Source organism: Phytophthora ramorum (assembly GCF_020800215.1).
Source record: "Phytophthora ramorum isolate Pr-102 chromosome Unknown Phyram_PR-102_s0005, whole genome shotgun sequence".
NCBI classification, from domain to species: Eukaryota; Oomycota; class Peronosporomycetes; order Peronosporales; family Peronosporaceae; genus Phytophthora; species Phytophthora ramorum.
Genome location: NW_027150651.1, coordinates 3,345,755 through 3,366,369, shown reverse-complemented (window position 1 = coordinate 3,366,369; position 20,615 = coordinate 3,345,755). Strand labels below are relative to the sequence as shown.

The 20,615-nt window shown below is 52.3% G+C and overlaps 5 protein-coding genes across 5 annotated transcripts; 3 read left to right on the top strand and 2 right to left on the bottom strand.

Annotated features, from left to right (window-relative positions):
* Window positions 1-760: 760 nt before the first annotated feature.
* Window positions 761-4,184, top strand: KRP23_6795 (uncharacterized protein; the record flags this gene model as incomplete). The annotated part of the gene is made up of 13 exons (XM_067892028.1): window positions 761-1,005; window positions 1,087-1,152; window positions 1,235-1,300; window positions 1,375-1,503; window positions 1,584-1,649; window positions 1,723-1,794; window positions 1,860-1,925; window positions 2,000-2,181; window positions 2,253-2,721; window positions 3,301-3,568; window positions 3,628-3,642; window positions 3,704-3,732; window positions 3,827-4,184. The coding sequence occupies 13 exons, from the start codon at window positions 761-763 to the stop codon at window positions 4,182-4,184; spliced, it is 2,031 nt and encodes a 676-aa protein (XP_067746329.1).
* A 2,822-nt stretch (window positions 4,185-7,006) lies between these two features.
* On the bottom strand, window positions 7,007-9,954 carry KRP23_6794 (Protein flightless-1; the record flags this gene model as incomplete). Its single annotated transcript, XM_067892027.1, has 11 exons — window positions 7,007-7,031; window positions 7,988-8,510; window positions 8,598-8,636; window positions 8,707-8,873; window positions 8,941-9,006; window positions 9,081-9,152; window positions 9,234-9,299; window positions 9,361-9,486; window positions 9,553-9,618; window positions 9,682-9,738; window positions 9,815-9,954. 11 exons carry the CDS (start codon window positions 9,952-9,954, stop codon window positions 7,007-7,009), a joined length of 1,347 nt encoding a protein of 448 aa, XP_067746328.1.
* A 129-nt stretch (window positions 9,955-10,083) lies between these two features.
* Window positions 10,084-12,304, top strand: KRP23_6793 (uncharacterized protein; the record flags this gene model as incomplete). Its single annotated transcript, XM_067892026.1, has 3 exons — window positions 10,084-10,961; window positions 11,055-11,289; window positions 12,257-12,304. 3 exons carry the CDS (start codon window positions 10,084-10,086, stop codon window positions 12,302-12,304), a joined length of 1,161 nt encoding a protein of 386 aa, XP_067746327.1.
* Window positions 12,305-16,189: 3,885 nt separating this feature from the next.
* KRP23_6792 (uncharacterized protein) lies at window positions 16,190-19,240 on the top strand (the record flags this gene model as incomplete). The annotated part of the gene is made up of 1 exon (XM_067892024.1): window positions 16,190-19,240. The coding sequence occupies one exon, from the start codon at window positions 16,190-16,192 to the stop codon at window positions 19,238-19,240; it is 3,051 nt and encodes a 1,016-aa protein (XP_067746326.1).
* Window positions 19,241-19,320: 80 nt separating this feature from the next.
* Window positions 19,321-20,376, bottom strand: KRP23_6791 (Catechol O-methyltransferase; the record flags this gene model as incomplete). Its single annotated transcript, XM_067892023.1, has 6 exons — window positions 19,321-19,479; window positions 19,551-19,628; window positions 19,704-19,805; window positions 19,875-20,009; window positions 20,076-20,241; window positions 20,315-20,376. 6 exons carry the CDS (start codon window positions 20,374-20,376, stop codon window positions 19,321-19,323), a joined length of 702 nt encoding a protein of 233 aa, XP_067746325.1.
* Window positions 20,377-20,615: the final 239 nt, after the last annotated feature.

The window sequence follows — 20,615 nt, the reverse complement described above, 5'->3', positions numbered from 1 at the left end:
CTTGGAGGTGGCGGGAGGCGCTTGAGACGAATGAAGCCAAACTCGGAATGACTTTTTGCCTGGGAGCTCCTTTGGCTAAGCATCTGAGGGGGAGTTCTTCATGGGTACCGGTGGTTGAAGGCAGATCCACCTGAAAGCAAAACAAAGACCAGTCCGAGCGTAGACACCGTCAACTTCGACTAATACAAAGAACAGACACCGGAATGCTGCCGATTCCAGCGCTGCAAACCCTCCAAAGCCTACGGCGTAGGAACATCAAGACACCAGGACGGCGTCGATAAGGCCTCGGTGCGTTTTTGCTGCCTGCTGAGGCGTGGAATGGTGGGAATGCGTGCTCGCGCCAACCACCAATCTCTGCTTCAACGTCGAAGTTGCAATGGACGCGCCTGCAAGCACCGGCAGTGCACCGGCAGCCGAATTGGTCGCGGCGCCACGTCGACCCGCGTCAGCGGCGCGGTGCGATTGCGCAAATGCAGGTCTCTTCAGCGCGCGGGTGCTGATGCACAAGTCGGGATTGAGTGTACTTTGACTGATAGTAATTTATTCTACTAACTTCTAATAATCTAATAGTATAAATCCATATTAGATAGTAGTTTCAGATCGACCCAAATATATACTACAATAGTAGCTAGTAAAACAAAATGTAATTAATATTAGTACTATCTGATTACTAGGATGCTTGTTTTAACTCTGTTTTATGTCAACCACACTACAACTCATTCAAAAGTGGGTTCATATTCCGCGAATCACTTCGGGCGCGATGTCGTCTGTGGTGTGCCCTCGCGCGTGCCCCTCGACGCCCACGCTCTTAAGCGGCTGCTCTGCGTCCGACGTCTCTTTATCCTCCTCCTCGGTCTTTTTGGCCTCCGCGTCGCGTCGGAAACGCCGTCTACGGCCTGAAATGGACGCCGAGAGCTGCTCCGACGTGACGGAGGTGGATCCGGCGTCGCTTTCGGGTCTAGGCATCCAAGCCGCAGCATTGGGCAACTCTACACTGACAGTGCTGTACGTTGGCGTTATAGTCACGCTGGAATAGCCTTAAACTATTAAATATTGACAAAAGTTACGGGTTGTGGAACGCTGCAGGAACCTGACGGGCAATAGCGTCCACGACGTGCAAGATCTGCAGCTTCCTGAGGATCTGGAGCAGCTGTAAGAGCTTCAAGAGACGAATTTCCATGAGAGAGAAGCTAATTGGGCTAATTGGGGTGGTTGCTGCGTGATTTGCATGCAGGTATCTGAGTAAGAACGAGCTCACGAGTCTCAAGGTTCCAGAGAGCTGGAGACACTTGGAGCTGCTGTGAGTGATGAATAATTACGCTGCTGGTGGGGAGAGGAGGATCTGACTGTTGTGCTTGTGGTGAGACGGGTTAGCGATGTTTCGAGCAATCCTATTGCGAACTTCTCGTCGGAGAGCAAGGACGGACCGAAGATTCTGGTCGCGAGAAACACCAGTTTGCTGACGATGGAGAACGCCGTGTTCCCAGACACACTGCGGCAGCTGTATGAGTGATTGAGTGATTGAGTGGGGGGGTTACTTGCTGAGTATCCACTAATTCGATCTTTGCTGGGTGATGTTGAAGTGATGTGTCATTCACGACTATCGAAAAGTGGGCGAATTTTACACCGCCGACGGACTTGTCCAAGCTGTAAGTTGAGAGTTCAATTTCTGTGAGAGAGAGACGACAAGTGTATAACGTTGTCATGCCTGTGCGTCTGTAGCATTGCACAGGGGAGCTCAATCGTGACGCTCGGGCCTGCAAATTTCAGCGCATGCGAGCGGTCATTTACCATGTGCGTGGTCTACTGGAAACTCTGTTGGTCGTTCAAGTGAAAAGGCTGACATTTTGCGTTTGTAGGGATTTTTCAGGAAACAGTATCAACACTATTCGAGGGGTGCGGTTCCCACCCAACCTGCGCACTCTGTAGGTTCTCCACCTTGTTGATGCAACTTACAAGAGTGTAAGAGCTCTACTAAATATGCCGCGTACGTGACTAGGTTTTTGAATGGAAGCAGTGTCACAGAGTTCGAGGTGTGCAAGTCGGACTTGGCCGTCTTAGAACGACTTGAAGCCTTCAATGTCACTTCTCTCGCTGTTGAGGAAGGCTCCTGCTCCGATGGAGCCACCCAGAAAGCGGTGCTGATCGCAAATGCGTCGTACTCTTTATGCGTGCTGACAGGTGATCACTTCAGGTTCAGCGGGAAGCACTGCGTTGCACCGAGGCTAATATCGAACTATTTGCTGTTGTAGACGAAGCGTTCGACAAGGAGTACAAGAGAGGGAAGATTTCATCGTCAACTTCGCTCACTACGTTGCTGGTCCTGTTCTTTTCACTCGCGTCGGCAATCTTTGTACTGCTGATGCTCTTCATTATCAAGCGGAAAGTTATCGACGAACGTCGGACAAAGGCGGCACTGGCTGAAAAAGTGAAAGCGGAGCAAGCGGCAAACGAGAGCAGCAGTGACGACGACGACAGCGACAAGATGAAGATGACTTCTGCTATTCTCACAGACGACGTGCGCGGTGACCCCGACTTTGAGCGATATCGTATTGCTCAAAACGACCTGCAATTTGTGAAGCAGCTATCCAAGGGTGCTGGAGGTGTTGTACACCTCGCCAAATGGAAATCCAAGAACGAACAAGTCGCGGTGAAGCAAGTGGCCCCTGAGAAGTCCAAAAGTGTACGCGAACTGCAGCGCTTTACGCGGGAAATCCGCCTGTACGCCATTCTGAAGCACCCGAAAATTGTTGCGTTCCGCGGAATTGCCTGGTCCTCGCTGGCTGATTTGTCTCTGGTGATCGAGTACATGCCCAATGGTGACCTGGCGCAGTTTCTGGAGAGACAGCAGATGCTGGACAGTCAACGCCGAGGATGGAGCTGGACCGCCGACGAGGATTCTACGTTTACGCACAGCAAACTGATGGTGGCTCTTGATGTTGCCGATGCTTTGGTGTATCTCCACTCGTTCGCTGAGCCGATCATGCACCGCGACTTGAAGGCCCAGAACATCTTGCTAAGCAATAAGTGGGTGGCCAAGATCAGCGATTTCGGAGTCAGCAAGGGGCGGAAGCAGCGTGATGGCCAGAAAGGGGTGTCGACTGGTGGCCCCCAAACGGCGGAGGTGGGCACTGCTGCATGGATCGCCCCAGAAGTGATCAAAGGTGGACGCTACGACCAAAAGGCCGACATCTATTCGTTCGGTGTGGTTATGTGCGAGCTAGACACGTGCACCAGGCCGTACGCTCTGGGTGTCGCCAGTTCGAACTCTGCCTCTGGAATGACCTCTTTCGTATCAAGTTCAAGTGCCAAAGACGACGAGGAAGTCAAGAGCTTGTTGTCATCGAATGCCACACTCGCCTTGGCTGTGAGTGAGAAGCGTGTGATGCCAGCGTTTCACTCGGACTGTCCGCGGGCGATCCTGGACCTTGCACGGACGTGCTTGAGTTATGACCCAGATGATCGTCCCAGCGCGAAGGAGCTTTGGCGCAGTCTTCAGGATCTAGCCTCTCCCGGTGCATTGCTGACAACATCGCGAAAGGCTACACTGACGGAGTCGATCCGACACGTGAGTACGAGCGCGTGAGTTGGCTCTCTGATCTCATTGAGTTTATTGCTTGCTTGCAGATGAGGAGCCCAGTGGTAAGTTTGGGCACACTAGGCTCTGTTTCATCTACAAACATGCTTTATTGCCTCGCTTTAGGTGGGAGACCACGCCACACAAGACATGATGTACGCCTGATATGCACAGAGATAAAGAACTCGATTTCGAATCTAGGAAGAAGCGGACGATTCCGTTGAGGAAGCTGTCGAGGCTTCGGTGGAGGAAGCAGCTGATTCTTCACCCGAAGCAGGAGCCGAAGCAGGGGCGGATCCCTCGCCCGAAGCAGGAGCAGAGCCCTCGCCCGAAGCAGGAGCGGATCCCTCGCCCGAAGCAGGAGCAGAGCCCTCGCCCGAAGCAGGAGCAGAGCCCTCGCCCGAAGCAGAGCTCTCGCCCGAAGCAGCGGTTGATCCTTCAGTCGAAGCAGCCGCAGAGCCCTCACCAGAAGCAGGGGTCGAACTCTCACCCGAAGCAGCAGCAGAGCTTTCAGTCGAGGCGGCAGCAGAGCCCTCACCAGAAGCAGGGGTCGAACTCTCACCCGAAGCAGCAGCAGAGCTTTCAGTTGAGGCGGCAGCAGACGTAGCCGTGGACACTGCCTCCTGGCGCGGAGCAGCGGTAGTCGACGTGGAAGACGGCTTGCAGTCGCCACTCACAGATTCGTCAAGCAGACCCTCAATCTCCGAGTACACAAGACCGACTGAGGTGACGGTCGAGTTGTCAGGCTTGCTGGCGGGAAGCCAGATGAAGTCGGGGTGGTTGGCCTTAGAGCCCGAGAGCCACTCGCCGCCCAGAATCTGGTACGTCTCGTCCGTCTCAAGAATGTACTCGTAGTCGGCGCTGGTGGTGTACTTGTCGACGATGCCCGTGGAAACCAGGGGTCCGTTCACGCCGGACTCGACGATCCATCTGAATCGGGTCGTGACAACGGCGATCTTGGTGGCAGCGTCATTGAACGGGTACTTGTCAACATTGAAGTACTTCTTCGCTGCGGCAGTAGGGGTAGTCCATGAAAGGCGGAGGATCTCGTAGCTACGGGCGGGTTGGTTCCACACCTCGTTACCGGCGGTGATGTCGAGCACAAAGCTGTGGTTGAAGCGGCCCATGATGTTGGTGACGGCAACGTGGAAGTAACCAGGACTGATATCACGACGGCGGTCGTCCGTGAAGCGGCCGTACTCGTCAGTGTTGTTCGGGCCGTTGTCGTTACCGTTGAAGCGAGAGCCCGTGAAGATGGTCGGGATCTTGGAACCATCGTACGCCAGGGTGATCAGAGCCTTAATATCGTACGGCTCGAACTTCGTGCCGTTGCGCTCGACAGCGCAAGCAGGCTCGGCTTCCAGGATGGCTGCTGGTGCCCAGGCGTGGCAAATACCGAACCAGGTCGGGATACAGTGGCCTGCCTTCTTACCCTCACGCTTGGCACAAACGCTGCCGTCCTTGAGGTCCTTGCATTCGGCGTCGGCCGTGCAGTTGCGGCGAGTCGTCTGCGAGTCGATACCGTTCTTGGCTGAAATCTTGTCCATCATAGTGGTGGCATCGTGGCCGAACGCTGTCGCGTACTTCTCGGCGGGACTGGGCTGTCCCTTCGCCCATTTGTAGTTGATGCTGTCGGCGTACACCGGCCAGTAGCTGCTAGGCCACGGGATGGGATCGTGCTGGTACTTGGTCGGGAGCTTGGTGATGTCCGTCTCCAGCTCAAGTCCGAAGAACGTCTCAAGCTTCTTCATATCTGTGCTCTTGGTCACCTCCAGTCGGCGATTCATTTTCATGGACGCGTGCAGCTGACCAGGGTTGTATTCACCGTCAGCGCCAGTCTCACCTGTTCCCAACGTCGCGGACGTGGGCTTGTTGTCGAGCGACAGCCACGAACCGTGGGCCGGTGGTTATCGTTTAGCGTCAGCAGCTCATCCGGGGTTTCAAAGGGGTCCTCTTCGATAGGCAGAGCCTTCACTGTTCCAGCGGCATACAGCGCCGCTACTCCGCACACTAGTGTCCACTGCACCATTTTCGATCGAAAGCTGTTCGGGGACGCTGTGTGTGGCGTGGGTAAACCGAGCCAAGCTGCTTGTTGCCTAGCGAGCGGTTTGTCGTTTGAGCGACGAACTGTTGCAAACAGGCCCTTGTAACCAGACTGTAGGCATCCGGGGCAAGTTGCATGACAAGCGCGAAATGTTTGAGTTTTTTCTGGCATCCCAGGTGGCGCTTTCATGAGATGGTCACTGGTACTTGGCTCGAGTATGCCGTGGCCGTTCTCTCGAGGAGGCTTTTGCTGTTTGAGAGATCCAGATGGCCGAGAATAAGCGGAAGCTGGGACGGATGGGGTTTGCAGGAGTTTGTACGGGAATTGCTCGCCTCACTATCGTTCAGTTCAAGCAAAGCGGTGGAGAATTGCACTGTCTTGGTGCCGTGTAGTAATCTCTGCCTCTCTTGGAGCTTTGCCCCATAGTGAGCTCAAGACACGATCGAGTTTTTCCAATCCACCTTCATCGGCAAAGCATTGCTGTGCGTTCGAATACAATGAACAGTTTCGAGAGTGCGAGTTTGAAAATACTTATGTAGTCACGGCATTTTCCAGTTGGTTTTGTACTAGTACTACCAAGTAATTGTCAGCATTACAAATTGAGTGCTCGACATGTGCTCAAGGCAAACTGTTACTCCGATGGTCGCTATTGCAGTACGAAATTTGGCACCAACTCAAACCGCCCTCCGTATAAACAAAGCAAGATTATCTGAAGTTTCTCCGGTTTGCATTGTCCCTCTGTTGTTTGTAGCGGCGATAGTCGATGTTGTAGCATCGAGTAGACCTTGAGTCAAAGCCCGATAGGAGATCCTAGAGAGCTCCTCATTATGGCTTCCCAGCGTCCAATCCTATCTCGAACATCGACGGCGGACGTTTCTTTTGGACAGCCGCGGCTGTCCTTGCGGTTTGACGGGTAATCGTACCAGTACTCCCTAATAGGTAGTCCCTATTACGGACCGTAATTAACGGCTCACCACAGCCCCAATCGCCCCAAATCGGAGGTTGTACCGTACACCGATACACGCTTCAACGTGGTGCAAGGCGCCATCGAGTCGACTATCGACGGCCTATCTACTAGTAATCGGATTTCTTGCTTCTACATGTACAGGTGCTGTACCGAGCATTGCTCGGCGAGCAACCCCGCGAGCTCCAAAGTCGTGAGGGGGGACAGCGCTAGATTTGCACCATGGCATCGAGAAAGACTCCGAATTGCTACGACTCTACTTGACCAGTTCTCGCGGCGAAATACAAGTGCGCCGGGACCCCAGCTGAAACCGCAGAAGCAGCCTCAAGGACTTGGAGGTTCACGCTGCTGGATCGCGGATCCATGCTCAACGACACGAACGCTGAGTGAACCGACTCAAACTTGTCATCTGTCCTCAATTTCATTTCATCTTTCGCTGCGTTGAGCTATGTAAGCCCACGCGAGTATGAAAACCTGTTTCTCTGGTTGAGGCGCCCAAATGTGTCTGCCGTAGCGTGTCAGCACCGCTTTTACGAGACTAATGGCTTCGATTATAATAGAGGTGTCGAACCTGTGCCGATCGCGTAGACTGCTGCAGCATAGCGTCAGCTTATAAAATGTAATTGGGCTGTAGAAGGATGTATCCATTACATCGGCCACCGCAACGATCCCACCGAAAATGGCTACGCTTCAATGAATGCTGCTTCTATCCTACCCAGGGCACTAAGGAAGTTGCTTTGTTTGGCTGCATGTACCACACAGTATGCACACTTCAACGTAATCGTTGTTTTACATTCCTATCTACAACTCAACTTCCTGCTAAAATGCTGTTCACTACACGTCGGCTGAAGTTCTTCGCTGGTCTTGACTTTGACGCTGCAGTTGTCGGAGAGAGTAATGGAGCTCCATGGCCGTGGGGCGGTCGGCAGGAGCGTCTTGCAGACACTTCTGCGCTATCTCCAGAATGTCAGGTGGACAGTCTTCACGGAATTTGGGCTTGGGTGCAGTTCCATCTTCGACGCTCAGTCTTCGTGAAGCCTTGCGTGAAAAAGGCAGCTTGCAGCGATCTAGCTCCGATAGCACCACTCCGAACGAGTAGATGTCCGACTTTTCATCAAACTCCCCACTCGCCAGCACCTCCGGTGCAATCCATGCGCGATCCTCAATCGATAACGAAGATGCGTCCAACTTGTACCCAAGTCGATTGAGCTTGATCTCCCACGCAGGTCCGAGTAGAATGCTGTCGGCTTTTAGATAACCGTGGATTACCGGAGGTGCAAAGCTCTGCAGATACACGAGGGCCTCGGAAATCTGCAGCGCCAGCGAGTGCTTGCTTGGGGATTCGCTGGTTGACTCCATCCATGTAAACGTCTTGCGCGATGACTTCTTCTCTTTCAGGTACATCGCAAGGCTACCCTTGGGAACGTACTCCACGATTGCCGAAAGATCTGAGAGACTGGCCCACATAATTCCGAGGAACCCCACCACCTTGGGGTGGTCCAACTTTGCACACACGCGAATTTCATCCATGAACGCTATCATTTGGTCCCGATCCTGACCCTTATTGTGAACCGAAACCTTCTTCATGACAGCTTGCTTGTCGCCGAGATAGACGAGTGATGTCATCGCAAAATTGCCGTGGGCCAGCGTGCGTACTTGCATCACGTCTGACGGGTCGATCCGGAACGACGTGAACTCTTCGTCGAAGCGCACATCGTTGGGTAGTCCCTCTTCTTTCGACAGCGACCAGTGCCTGGACGCCGTGAGAGATGACAATTCCACAGTGTCGCGCTGTTCCTCGTCTTTATGGACTTTTTTCCGGCGCCCCTGAATGGCATGACCCACAAGGAGCACCACAAACCAAAGGCTTATCAAGGCGCTCACGACCACACTCAAGTACACGATACTCTTATCCGCTTGCCATGCTGTCGTGCAGCAATACCGGGTTGAATGTTAGATGGTAGAGTCAAAGGAAGGAATAAGCCCAGAGAAACGTTGGGAACGACACTTACCACTCTTAGTGCGGAAGTAAGCTGTCTGAAACACGGTGTCTGCGCATGACATGAAAGCAAGACGTCAGAAAAGTGCACTCTAGGCTGCTAAATGCAGGCGAGCACGTACCGGATACAACGCATATTTCGACGTTGCCAATAGTTGCTGTAGTCGCCCCACTGGTTGGACAGCTGGATTGCTCGAGATCATCCATCTTGAACGAGGAGAGGCTCGACAACAGCGCCAGGTCGGTCTCGCGAACTTCAAACGTGTCGATGCTGTTGTTGCTCAGATCCCTGCAAACATTCGCAACATAAGCTAAGTACTCCAACGAGTCGAGTTTACACATGAAACTGGGCGTACAGGGCGGTAAGGTTGTTCGGGAATATCAGACCTACGATAGTTGTCAATTTGTTGGACGACAAATCACTGCGACGAAAGAGCGAAGTAAAGCGTATCAAAAAGCGAACTTTGGTTGGCAACACAAGCGAGATAGCACGTACATCAAGACCAGGTCCGTTGCAGACGACAAATTGGAGCCCGACACGTCTTCAATAGCATTATGACTGGCGTTCCTGCAAACCACCGTCGAACGCACTCCCGTCACAAGGTCAGCAAAACAGAACTTTCTCCTTCTTGCATCTATTGTCACGTACAAAATCTGCAAGTCTCGAGGCAGCTCAAACTTCTTCCAGTCCGCCAACTGGTTCCCCGACAAGTCCCTAGCAAAAACATCACAATTCAGTCTTCATCCACAAATCCACCACTCAATCCAGCACTCACAGCGTCACAATAGTGGACGGCAGCTCAATCTCCTCGAACGACGACAAGAAATTGTGCGACGCGTTCAGCGTCTCCAAGTACGTCATGTTGGCGCTCAGCTGGGTCAGTGACGCGTTCGAGCACGTCCTAAAGCAACCACCATACCCAAATCAGTATCCCAGAAACCTTCTTAACTGCATCCACAGGCCGTACAAAGTCTGCAGCTCCTCGTGTGTGTCCGTAAACACAATTGTCCCCAACTGCATCGACGACACGTCTCTACGTGCACCCAAAAGTGCGTCAGTCTCCCCCCATTCTCCACACTCTTCTCTTCCCACTCACAAAGTTTCCGTCGAGGATGTCAAATTCCCCTCCACTTGACTCCATGTCGTCCAGTTCCTTTTCCACATGCAAAAATCCACACTTAGGACATCTCTCCACCCCAGCTAATATCCCCCAAAACCAGATCATTTACTGCTCCGTCGTCTTCTGGCTGCTCTGGCGCAGATGCAACTGATGCAACTTCACGTGGGCAGCGGCCACCTGAGCTTCCTTCACTGGGAGCGCCAGGAGCAGCGCACATGCCGCGCGGCGCCTCCATCGACCGTCCCGCATGACCGCAAATGAAGTGTATCCATGTCTAAGGTGATATTGTAACCATAGCCGGGGCATAAACCTGATTTTTGTACCTATGGCACTGATAGGAGGGTAGAAAACACTAAAGTGAAAGTTGAAGTTACAGGTATGCGCGCCAAGGAGACGCTGCAGTTGCGGCACCAGCTCTCGGCGAGTGGGTTGAGCTTGCGCGCCTCAGCGTACGACACGCGGCGGCACCATGTGCTGACGTTCGACTCACACCCGCTGCGGCCGCACGTTTTGCGGCTGTTCTCGCTGCGGCGCGAGCTCAAGAGCGTACCCCTTTTTGACGCGGAAGACATCGCCGCTTCAAGCAACACAACTTCTGCAGCACAAGGTCCTACTGCTGCAACGCAAGGACGTAGACAGTCCTCTTTCTTTGAGCTGCAGCAACTTCAGGTGGCACAGGAGAAGTTGCGCCAGCTGCCGCAAGTGGAAGTGGTCGTGCCCAGTATGCTGCTGCAGTACTCGCCCACATTGGACGTCTTTGTGTGCGTCTACAGCGAGGCCAAGCGCCAAAAAGGGTCCATCAAGGTCCCCAAGACCACGAAACATTTCGTCGTGCTACTGGAACCGGCGACACTACGCAAACTGCTCGTGTATTCAGGTCCAGAGACGCACTCGCTGCTGTGCGCACACTACGACCCGTTGACGGACCGGTTGGCGCTCGCCAGTCACTTGACGGAGCGACAGGAAATCGGACAAATGCTGCCGAGCACTCCGAAAAACGTGGTGGAGATCCTGAAATTGTCAAAGAGACTGGACGATCGACAGACGACGTGGCCAGCGGCTCTCGCTCTGCAGCCGAAGACGCTGTTGTTCATTGAGAACACGCGCGCTGCGCTGCTCCATCCAGACAGACTGCAGTTGATTTGCGGCTCTAGAGGAATGCGGGGGTTGTATGGCGCTGCAAGTGACTGCTGCAGTTCGGTAGACACGACGAGTGCAGTGCTAGAGTGGAGACAGAACGAGGCGAACGGGGGCAGGTTTGTTCTGGTGAGGAGAGTGATGCTTCGAGAGAGGATCACTGCGATGGCGTTGTCCCCGTGTGGAGATTGGCTGCTTGCTGGGTGTCATAGAGGCGGCTTGAAGGTGTGGAATGTAAACGGCAGTGGAACAAACGGATCCGCGTTGTTTACTATCGACGCAGACCCGTACGATCCTACGGGAGTCGATGTCACTGACGCTCAGGCGGAAGTTATCTCGTCTATTGAAGTCGCTACAACTTCCGCACTTGATTCGTCTGGCGACCTGGTTACAACGTCTGGATCAGCAGACGTGATTGTCATCGCGGTCGGGAGAGATACAGGGGACGTACGACATTGGCAGTTTTCAGTGGACCGAAAAATGTTTGGAAATGACAATGACGCCTCCACTTCTGGAGAACATCGCTATCCAAGGCTGAGTCTCGTCGGATATTTCCACGCTGGAGGGAAGGATCAGATGGGAAAAGAAGGAAGCCCCAGGAAGTTCACAAGTCAAGACACGTTAGGGCCTCCGCTCAAGACTCTGACCATGTGTGTTACTATCGACATGGGTAGCTGCTTGGAGAACCTCTTGTTGGTAGTGCGCGAAGATGTTATCCACGTGTTAAAAGTCCAGACAGCTCTCTACGTTATGCAAGAATTTGCTTCCATTGAAGAAGTCTTTGCGGTCCGGGCCATTGGACAGCAGGATGAGTGCAAAGTGCTCTCTTTGGGCAGCACCGCGGCGTGCAAACTCCGGGTCTTCTCGCTGGATGAGGCTCAGGCGTCGTCTACTACCAAGCTATTATTTATTTCACCGCAGGCATCGGCAGTCTCAGCACACGTATCTTCCATGGAGACAGTGACGAACGCTTGCATGCAGTTATCTTTTGTGGTCCTTGCTTGGAGCAATGGAGTAGTGGATGTGTACGATGTGGTCCATGAGAGGCATGTGTTAAAACTTCACGACAGTCAACTGAAAGACCAGATCAGCGCTCTTTCCGTCGTCACCTTTCAACGTGCTGTAGTTTCCAAAGAAACGATATCTCTGGACGAAGCCGCAGAAACAGGATTTTTGTCGTATCGGTCATTCGAACATCTCTCTCAACAACATACTACCGACCCCACAACCTACAGAAGTAGTAACTATTCTGATGCTGCTGAGGATCAGACATGTAGAACGCTCATTGTTGTTGGAACAGAGAGCGGGAAACTCTTTGGGTGGAGTGCAGACGTCCTATGGGATGGTAATTTAACATTTCAGTCGGTCCAAAAAGCGAACGTACGAGTCCCAGTTGCTCACTCATCCCACGTAGTCCAACTCACGCGTATTGATGCTCAAGTTCGTGGGGACCGAGCCTTAATGGGGTCTGTAGGTGCCGATGGTATCATCAAGCTGTGGAAAATTCCGTCGCTGAAGATGATTGGGTATGTCAACAGTGTTGTTGAAGGATACCCAGCGGCCCCGTCGTGTATAGAACTAATGGAAAGCCCAGCGAAAGCGGTCGGAGCGCCGCTGTATGTGAGCGTCGGGTATGAAGATGGCCGATTAGCCGTTTGGCACGTTGATTATAAACGCGTATCTTTTCAAAGATTGGAAGCCTCGACGAAGCATGAGCGACGTGTTTCCAAGATCTGTCGCATTTCGAGCGAGCTAGTTCCCGCCGGATTGACAGAATTTCTAAGCTGTTCCCTGGATATGACAGTCATTCAATGGCAAATCACAGCGTCAGGTACAGTGCAGGAGAAACGATACTTTGATATTGGTGCCGCGATCGTCGACATGATTTTGGTGAAAGAGCAAGCAATTGTCGCGTTAGCCCACGAGATTTGTAAGTTTTCGTTTGCCCCAAGTAGCAAAAGTGATATGAAGTACCTGATGAAGGCTCGTGTCGAGACTGATAACTTACCAAATGAGCAGCACCGATCTTCAGCTGTAGCAATCCACCCTCAGATGATGATGAATACCCCAGCACCCCTACAACCCGATCCGTTGAGGACTCTACCGAAGGAACCATACCGCCGCATCCTACATCTCGTTCGGTAGACGAGTATTTGACACTACACGTCCCCTCTGTGGTGGTACATCGTGAAGCTGCCTCTCCCAGTGCCGTTTTCCCTGAGAATGCAGCTGACAGTGTTCCAGTAACAAGAGCGTTAGAGCAAGATGAAGGTCAATTCAGATCTCAAAACGAAAGAACCATCAAGGTGCCAAGGTACATTCGAGAGAGCAAGAGCTCCGATAAGCTTCAACGCCCTTTGGTCAATGATGAAGTGTTACGCGAATATCTGCAAGACTACATTGCTCGTCATGGCACCGGCGGTACAATGGCAGCTAATCGTATAACGCATCTTTTGGCTCTACGACCGGAGCTGCCGAGTATCAAACGGCCAGGATTTGTGCTCGCGAAAAGTCTAAAGGATCTGAAACTAACTGACCAAGCTCGTGTGGATTCCGAAGAAGCTCTTCAGATCTTGAGAGTTCTGTTTGCAGTGTCAATAGTCTCCAACCAGTCATGCGATGCACCAACGATGGCCCGTACCTTAAAGCAAGAGAAAGCACGCGCGCAACGTATGCGTGAGAGAAAACAAGCTCGACGAAAACCAGTGGTAACATACAATTTGCTCGGCGAAAAGTACGTTCAGTGGGAGGAGACCCGTGTAAAGCATGAGAACCGTGAGCAGAATCAACCACCATCCAGCCCGACTAACAGCCTCGTTGTGCACACTCCTAACATGCGAGATACAACAGAATTTAATGAGGATTCTCTGTCTATTGATGATACTGGCTTCTTCAACGCTAAGATGCAGAATTCCTCCAGCTCTATGCCAAAAGAAGACGACGGGATATCTGAATCACCATCCATCGAAGGTATTACAATCTCCCGACACAGCACGCCACGAGAAATACCTGTGAACATTCTCCTCGATGAAAATGCGAACTCTGTTTCTGCCAACACCCCGTCGGTTGAGTCCAGCCAACGGAATCTCAGCGAGGAAGAAGACGACGACAAAGAAAAAGATGGCGGTGACGGCGATGATAGTGATGACAAGGGTGACGATAACAAAAATGACGGCGGTGAAAGTAACAATCAAGGTGATGCTGAGGCAACAGATCCGGATCAAATGGATATGGCTCAAGCTGCTCCAATCGAAATAACTCAAACTACCACACCAGTGATAGATGCTCCTCATCGCAAACGCACTCGGAAGCTCGGTGTATCCAGCACGAACATATCCGAGAACGCACTCGTGAATGGTATCCACCTATCACCGAAGTTTCAGCAGTTTTGGACGAAAGGTTACTGTTGGTGCCGACCAGCGCCTCGACTGCGTATCGTGTGGAGTAGCAAAGACGATGTAAAAAATAACGACAAGAAGGCGCGAGATCACAAAGCTGACGGTACCCGACGCAAGGAAAAGTGCAAAAGTTGCCACAAATTATTGCACACAGTTGAGCTCCACCGTGTCGGGTATGCACCACACTTTTCACGGCAAGCCACGTTTGAAATTATCGCCAAAGTGTACAGCAAGCTCACGGCTACAGCTCATTCGCGGTTGTACAAAACTGCTTCCGCCACGAAGGAGCGCTCTTCTGAATGCTCGGTCTTCAGTGCACTGTTCGAGGTATTCATTGCTACTTACGGGATGCGTAGCGCTGTCGAGATGAAGTTAAAACTATTTTTCGTGTCCATGTGTCATTTTCTGCGCGAATATGACGCTATCGCCGTGTTTGGTGAACTTCTGGGGCTCCATACACCGGATGATGGGGATGAATACGACCAAGCACCAAGTACATTAGTTGCACTGTGCGTCTGCTGCTATGCGTGGCTATATTCGCGAGGGATGGTAGCAAATGGAGACTCATTTTCAGGTCGACTACGAGATCCCCAGTCGGGAAGCAGCTATACCCCTGCCAATGCTGAAGTGATTCCAGCCACAGATGGAACGACTCATTGGCAATTCGTTCGGATTGAACACGCTCTCCTTTGTGCGCAAGACAATTTGCTGTATCCACTCGTCAGTCCAGGGTTCTTAAGGAATATCATGCTTTTCATGCAAGAGTACGCGCAGCGACTGCCCACCCGTTCCCTGAGGTCGGATTCACCAGACGTTGACAACGGGGAATGCCCTGCTATGTGGATTGAACTGCATCGCTTTTTACGACTTCTAGTTGGTGAATGGAAGCAACAGAATTCCGAGTTTCGCGTCGTGGAAAGATTGTTGTTCGTCTACCCACAACGGAGCGCAGCAATTGAAGGCAACATATTAGACAGGCTGCACTTGTTGCTGAGCTGTTTTGTGTTTTATGACCATGAGCGCGTTGGTGCGATGGCCATCAGCGACTTTGAAAGTCTGTTGTACAAGCTGCGTTATCTGTGGTCTGAGGAACGTGTGGAGCAAGCGTCGAAGGTCACAGAATTCGAGAAAGCCATTTTGGCCACCAAAAAACGCTTCGTTGACCTGAATCACGACGGGCAGCTGTGCTACTTGGACTTCTGGACCATGCTCTACATTGTGGGCATGAAGACTCGCGGCTTGATTCAATTTTGCGAAATGCCATCTTTTGTCGGGACTACAGACTGGAAGTCTCATCAGAGCTGAGTGACATGGTGTGGAGCTACATGCAGTTGTCGTGTACACTTCTGCTGCCAAAAGGACTTCAGGTCGGGAAAAGCTCGTTAGATCAGAAAGCCGAACGCCAGCATCGCCGACGTGTAGGTGGCCTGCACGATGGAACATTTCACATCGCCAAAACACTCAAGGGTTCGCTTTCTACCCAAGAGCTGCTCGCTAGCGACGAAACCAAGAGACTCGGCCTGTTTCTAGATGGCACCACGCCAGCAACTCGGCAGACAGCGAGTACGACGGCGCTGGATCGTTTCCGCCCAGTTTCAGTGGAGGTGAATTTTGATTCGAATGGTTCTTCAAGTCGTCGTGGCCGGGAACCGGTAGTTGGCGGTGTTCGGTCTACTGGACCGACACCAAAACCTGTTGCACCTTTGAGAGTATCCTTCATGGGGAATTTCGATCTTCAATCAGCGGCCGACATGAACAATGGAAATTGTGCAGGGATACAACAAGCAAACTCGCGGCGACTTAATGGGATTACTTCTAGGGATTCTACGACGGCGTACACAAACATGTACATTCAGTTTCCGCAGGTGCCTCCAGTGCGCAGGCGCGTTGGGGGTGGACTTCATGAAATGGCAGTATATTCAGCGAGACAGATTGCAGGAAATATTCCAATGGAAGAAGACAGCGACGAGGATTCCATTGTCTACGATGAATCGGTATTGCAACGTGAGGAAGAGCAAGTGGAAATACCTATCGCCACAACGCCGTCTTTGACGCGCGCGCTCTCTGTACGAAGCTTGGTGTCGATGGCAGACATGCCTCCACTCGCTGAAGAAACCCAAGTAGCGGCAGATCCGCCCGAATCTCCTAAGCCAGCGTTAGAAAAGCGCCGAAGCACAACTGCAGTTGTTGTGGTGCCTACGATTGAGACAGCAGCATTACTGTCCCAAGCGAATTCAAGAACCGATTTGCTCACGAGGCCATCATCACGTGGGCTCCAACGTGCAGTCTCCGAGCGACTCAAACTAGAAGAGACGGCAACACAGCTTGAGGCGGAGACGATGTCCTCTCGATCTCGCCAGCCGTCTACCATTCCAGTTGAGACGACACGTGATGAGATCCCACCGGGTAGTGAAAGTGACGATAACCAGAGCGAAGTTTCCGATGATGAACCGAAAATTGAGGAGCCCGATAAGCAACCCGATGAGGAATGTCAGCAAATGGAGCCTGAAGAATCTGTCCCGATACCCGTCGAAGAAAGTCCCCCTGAGCCAGAACCAGTGGTGGAAGTTCATGTTGAACCAACAGTGGAGTCAATTGTTGTGCAGCCCAGTGTGGAGGAAGTAGTGGTCGTTGACGAAGTTGAGTCTACCCCTGAGCCCGAATTTTACTCAGAACCCGTTATTGAAATCGAAGTTGTTGCAGAGGCTGAGGTTGTGAACGAGGAAGTCAGGCCTGCACCAGTAGAGGAGCCACCTGCCCGAATGGAAGAAGCTCCTGCCGTCAACTTGGAGGAAGATACAGAGGATGTTACAGAGGACGTATTGGACGCCACGGTCGATCCGCCACACTCGCCTCAAGTGATCAAAGAAGTTGATATTCAAATCCACCGCGCCTTCCGGTTCTCCCAGCAGCCGACATTCCTCCATAGCATCGCAGTTACGAATAATCCCTATCGTACGGCAATGTGGAATCCAGACGACGACAGCGACAGTGACGCTGACGAGGTTGAAAAGAGCTCGGAGTCAAAGAAACCCCTGACGAGCAGCGTAGACAGGTTTGCGATGGATGAATCGACTTACAGCAGCGATGACGAGGTAAACACAGCTGCAGCTTCACAGCTAAGCCCGCCCACGTTATCCTCATCACCACAGACATCTCTCACCCATTTGTCAAGGTTGGACAATAAATTGCAGCCAACGCAGCGCGTTAAGAGAGACAAGCACGCCAACTCTCTGGATTACCATTTTTCGGGCGACCTGGAGGCAATACAAGACGAAGCCGAGGACGATCTGGGTGGGATTTCTGACGCGCTATGTAAGCCTGTCCGCCGCACCCGTTTGGATGAAGACGCAGAACGGGCTCTCTATGGAGAACGAATAGTGAACGTATTGGGCGAGGGCATCGCATTCAGCCCCGAGGCCGAAGGCGCCAGGCAGCACAAATGGCAGCAGTTTTTCGATGATTCCGAGTCCAAGATGTTTGCAACGATGCGGCATGATCTAGAGAAGAAGCAAACGGAACAGCGGGAGGCTGAAGAGCGACAGAGGAAGCTACGCAAAAAGTGGCAGGAGCAAAGAGACCAGGACCTACTGCGCCTTCAAAGCTCGCGACAGACCAGTGTCTTGTTGTCTAGTACAAATACGGCTGCAACCAATGGTGGCGTGGATGCGAGTTTCCGGCAGCGGAGAATTCACCGGGAAAGCTGTCGACAACTTACGGAAGAGCTTCAGCTTGGTGTGAGCGTGCAAAGAGAGCTCACAGCAGTGACGGCGACAGAATTCTTCCACTTCTACTATTTACCCGATGGTCATGGATCGATTGTTACGTTAAAAATGCACGTCCTGCGCGGAGATGCAGAGGTGTTCATGTCCACGGATACTAAAGTCCCTTGTGCCACCGACTTCATGTGGCGGTCTTCCGAAAGGCTGGCTAAGGACTCCGGGGAAGGTCAAAGAATAGTGCTGTATCCGCACGATTTACTTCGGGTAGTGACGGCTGCGTCAACCAATGCGGCACACACTGAACAAGCTGCTGCAATCGCTGAGAACAACGCCAGCACGGCATCGTTACGATCCTTTTACCCGAAACAACTGGATGTGACGCCTCTACGTGTTGAGTTTTACTTGTCTGTTGTTGCTCTGGAGCCTGATACGACATTTACGCTGGCCGTGATGTCCTCTGGTCAAAAGATGCAGCCGTCCCGAGCAATCCAGACGGTCGACTATCTCATCGATCGCTTCAATATGCTCTCAAGGTCATTTCAAGGACAGTCCTTCAGCTTAACTTCGGGAAGTATGCTTCCAAAAGATGAGCTGGAAAGAGAGATTGCTAGTCGCCAGTGTGCTAGCCATGGCAGCGACAGCCACATGATGGATGAAAACGAAGGTGAAAGTGATGAAGAGGATACCACGAATGCGAATGAAGCTGGGGGGGACACAACAAAGACAGTAGCTGCGGATCCACAAGAACTCAAGTCTTTTCAGTACCTCCTAGAGACTCTCAGTGAGAAGAAAGGATTCGGATCACCTCGAGCTGCTTCCATCTTACTCGCTGGCCCCAGTGAAGAGCACCTCGAGTTCGTTCAGGATGAAGCCCAACGTCTGAAGGAGATGCATCAACTCCTCTCTCCGCCAAAAAACTGTCCTGGGGGCGTACCTGGTGGTCATGATGACTCCATATCTGTCATAACTGAGAGGCGGCTCACCCTGCAAGGAAAGAGACAAAAGCTTCGCCGGGTGGTCGCAACCAGATTGCAGCAGAAGCTTGCACCACTTCGACACAAATCCGTAGCAGGAGGTGATCTGGAAAAGAGCGCTAGCACTGGTGCGTTGACGAACATGTGTATCGCAAAAACTGATCCAAGACCGGTAGCGTACAGCCTCACAAGCCTGGACCCACTACCTCGTTCCCAACGATTCAAAGCCACTGCTACAACTCTTCCACAAACGAGTCGTAGCTCTGCCATCGAGAAGCGAGTTGAGGCATTACTGAAACACTAGAACATTTGGCATTGGAACTGTCTTCACGAAGAAACGAAGCAAACTGCAACACACTTAGCGAGCGACAAAACCACTTCTGCTTACGCTACGTAAGTGGACACCTCAAGGCCGTCCTTGAGATCGGAGTACTCCAGGTACGACTCGTACAAGACGGACGTGAAGTTGGCGTGCGCACGGATGTACTCGAGGTAGTCGTTGATCTGGTGGAAGACAACGTTGTCGGCCATCACCACGGACCCCTGTTAACAGACCACGCAGTTGAACGTCAGTCATTCGCTGCTACCAATTCGCGATGGATAACGGTTCGTACCGATTGGAGCAAACCGCTTTTCTCAATGACCAGCATGTCGCTCTTGTAGCTTTTCTTGTCGTGGTCGAGGAAGAAAACCTGCGATAACAGCAGTACAGCATCGACATCAGGATGACTCCCAAGTTGTGGTACAGCATGGAAATGGTAACGTACGTCCACGTGGTCGACACCCAGCGCCTTGAGGTCCGCGTACTTGTCTTCAAACGTTCCCACAAAAATGGTTACGATCTCGGAGAGGCCAGCGAAGTCAATCATCTGCAAGATATCCCTCAGTGCTCGTCAGAACCAAGTGTTTCCAAGCGCTCGGCAAGTGCATGATCGTACCTTGGTAGCAATAGCAGCGAACTGGGGGGAGATCTCAAACGAGTAAACGTGCACAACTGGGCCGGAGAGCTCGCGCAATTTGTTTGCGAAGCGGATGGCGCTGTAGCCGAAAAATCCGCCCAGCTCTGCCAGAATCTGGCAATGAAATCCAAGCAGTCAGAACAACCACGGCCAGCACGGTATCCTGGGGTGACGACGCACCTTGGGCTTGAGCTTGGTGACCTCCTGATCCAAGAGTTCACCCTTCACGTCGCCAACACACATCATCCACTGGTGCTCGTAGCCGAACGTGTCGATCGCGTCCAGCACGGACTTCGGGTCGCCCGCGGTCGCATTCTCACGCACAAACTGGAAGCACTTCTCGCCACTGCATTTTCATGAAGAGCAGGTTCCACAGGGTTAATGTTTCATCCCTCAGCAGACGAAGTAACAGGTCCTACATTGACGGAAGCTGGTCACGAGGAGGAAGCTTCGGCTCGGTGTTAGCAACGCGGATCGGCATCTTGTTCTTGTTGGGTTGGCAGGAAAAACGGGAATGGTGTGCCAGGAGGAATTCGCCCAGGGGAACAACAGGGACGACAAGATTCGGGATTGACAGATCATCGCATGGTATCATGTGAGAAATAACAGAGACCGAGAGGCGCGAGGCTTTCTTGAGACGAAGCTAATCGACTTTCCTCAATGGGGAAGCAAGGTCGGTCTCCTGCGCATGTATCCGGATACCGCGAGGAGGCCCTCGCA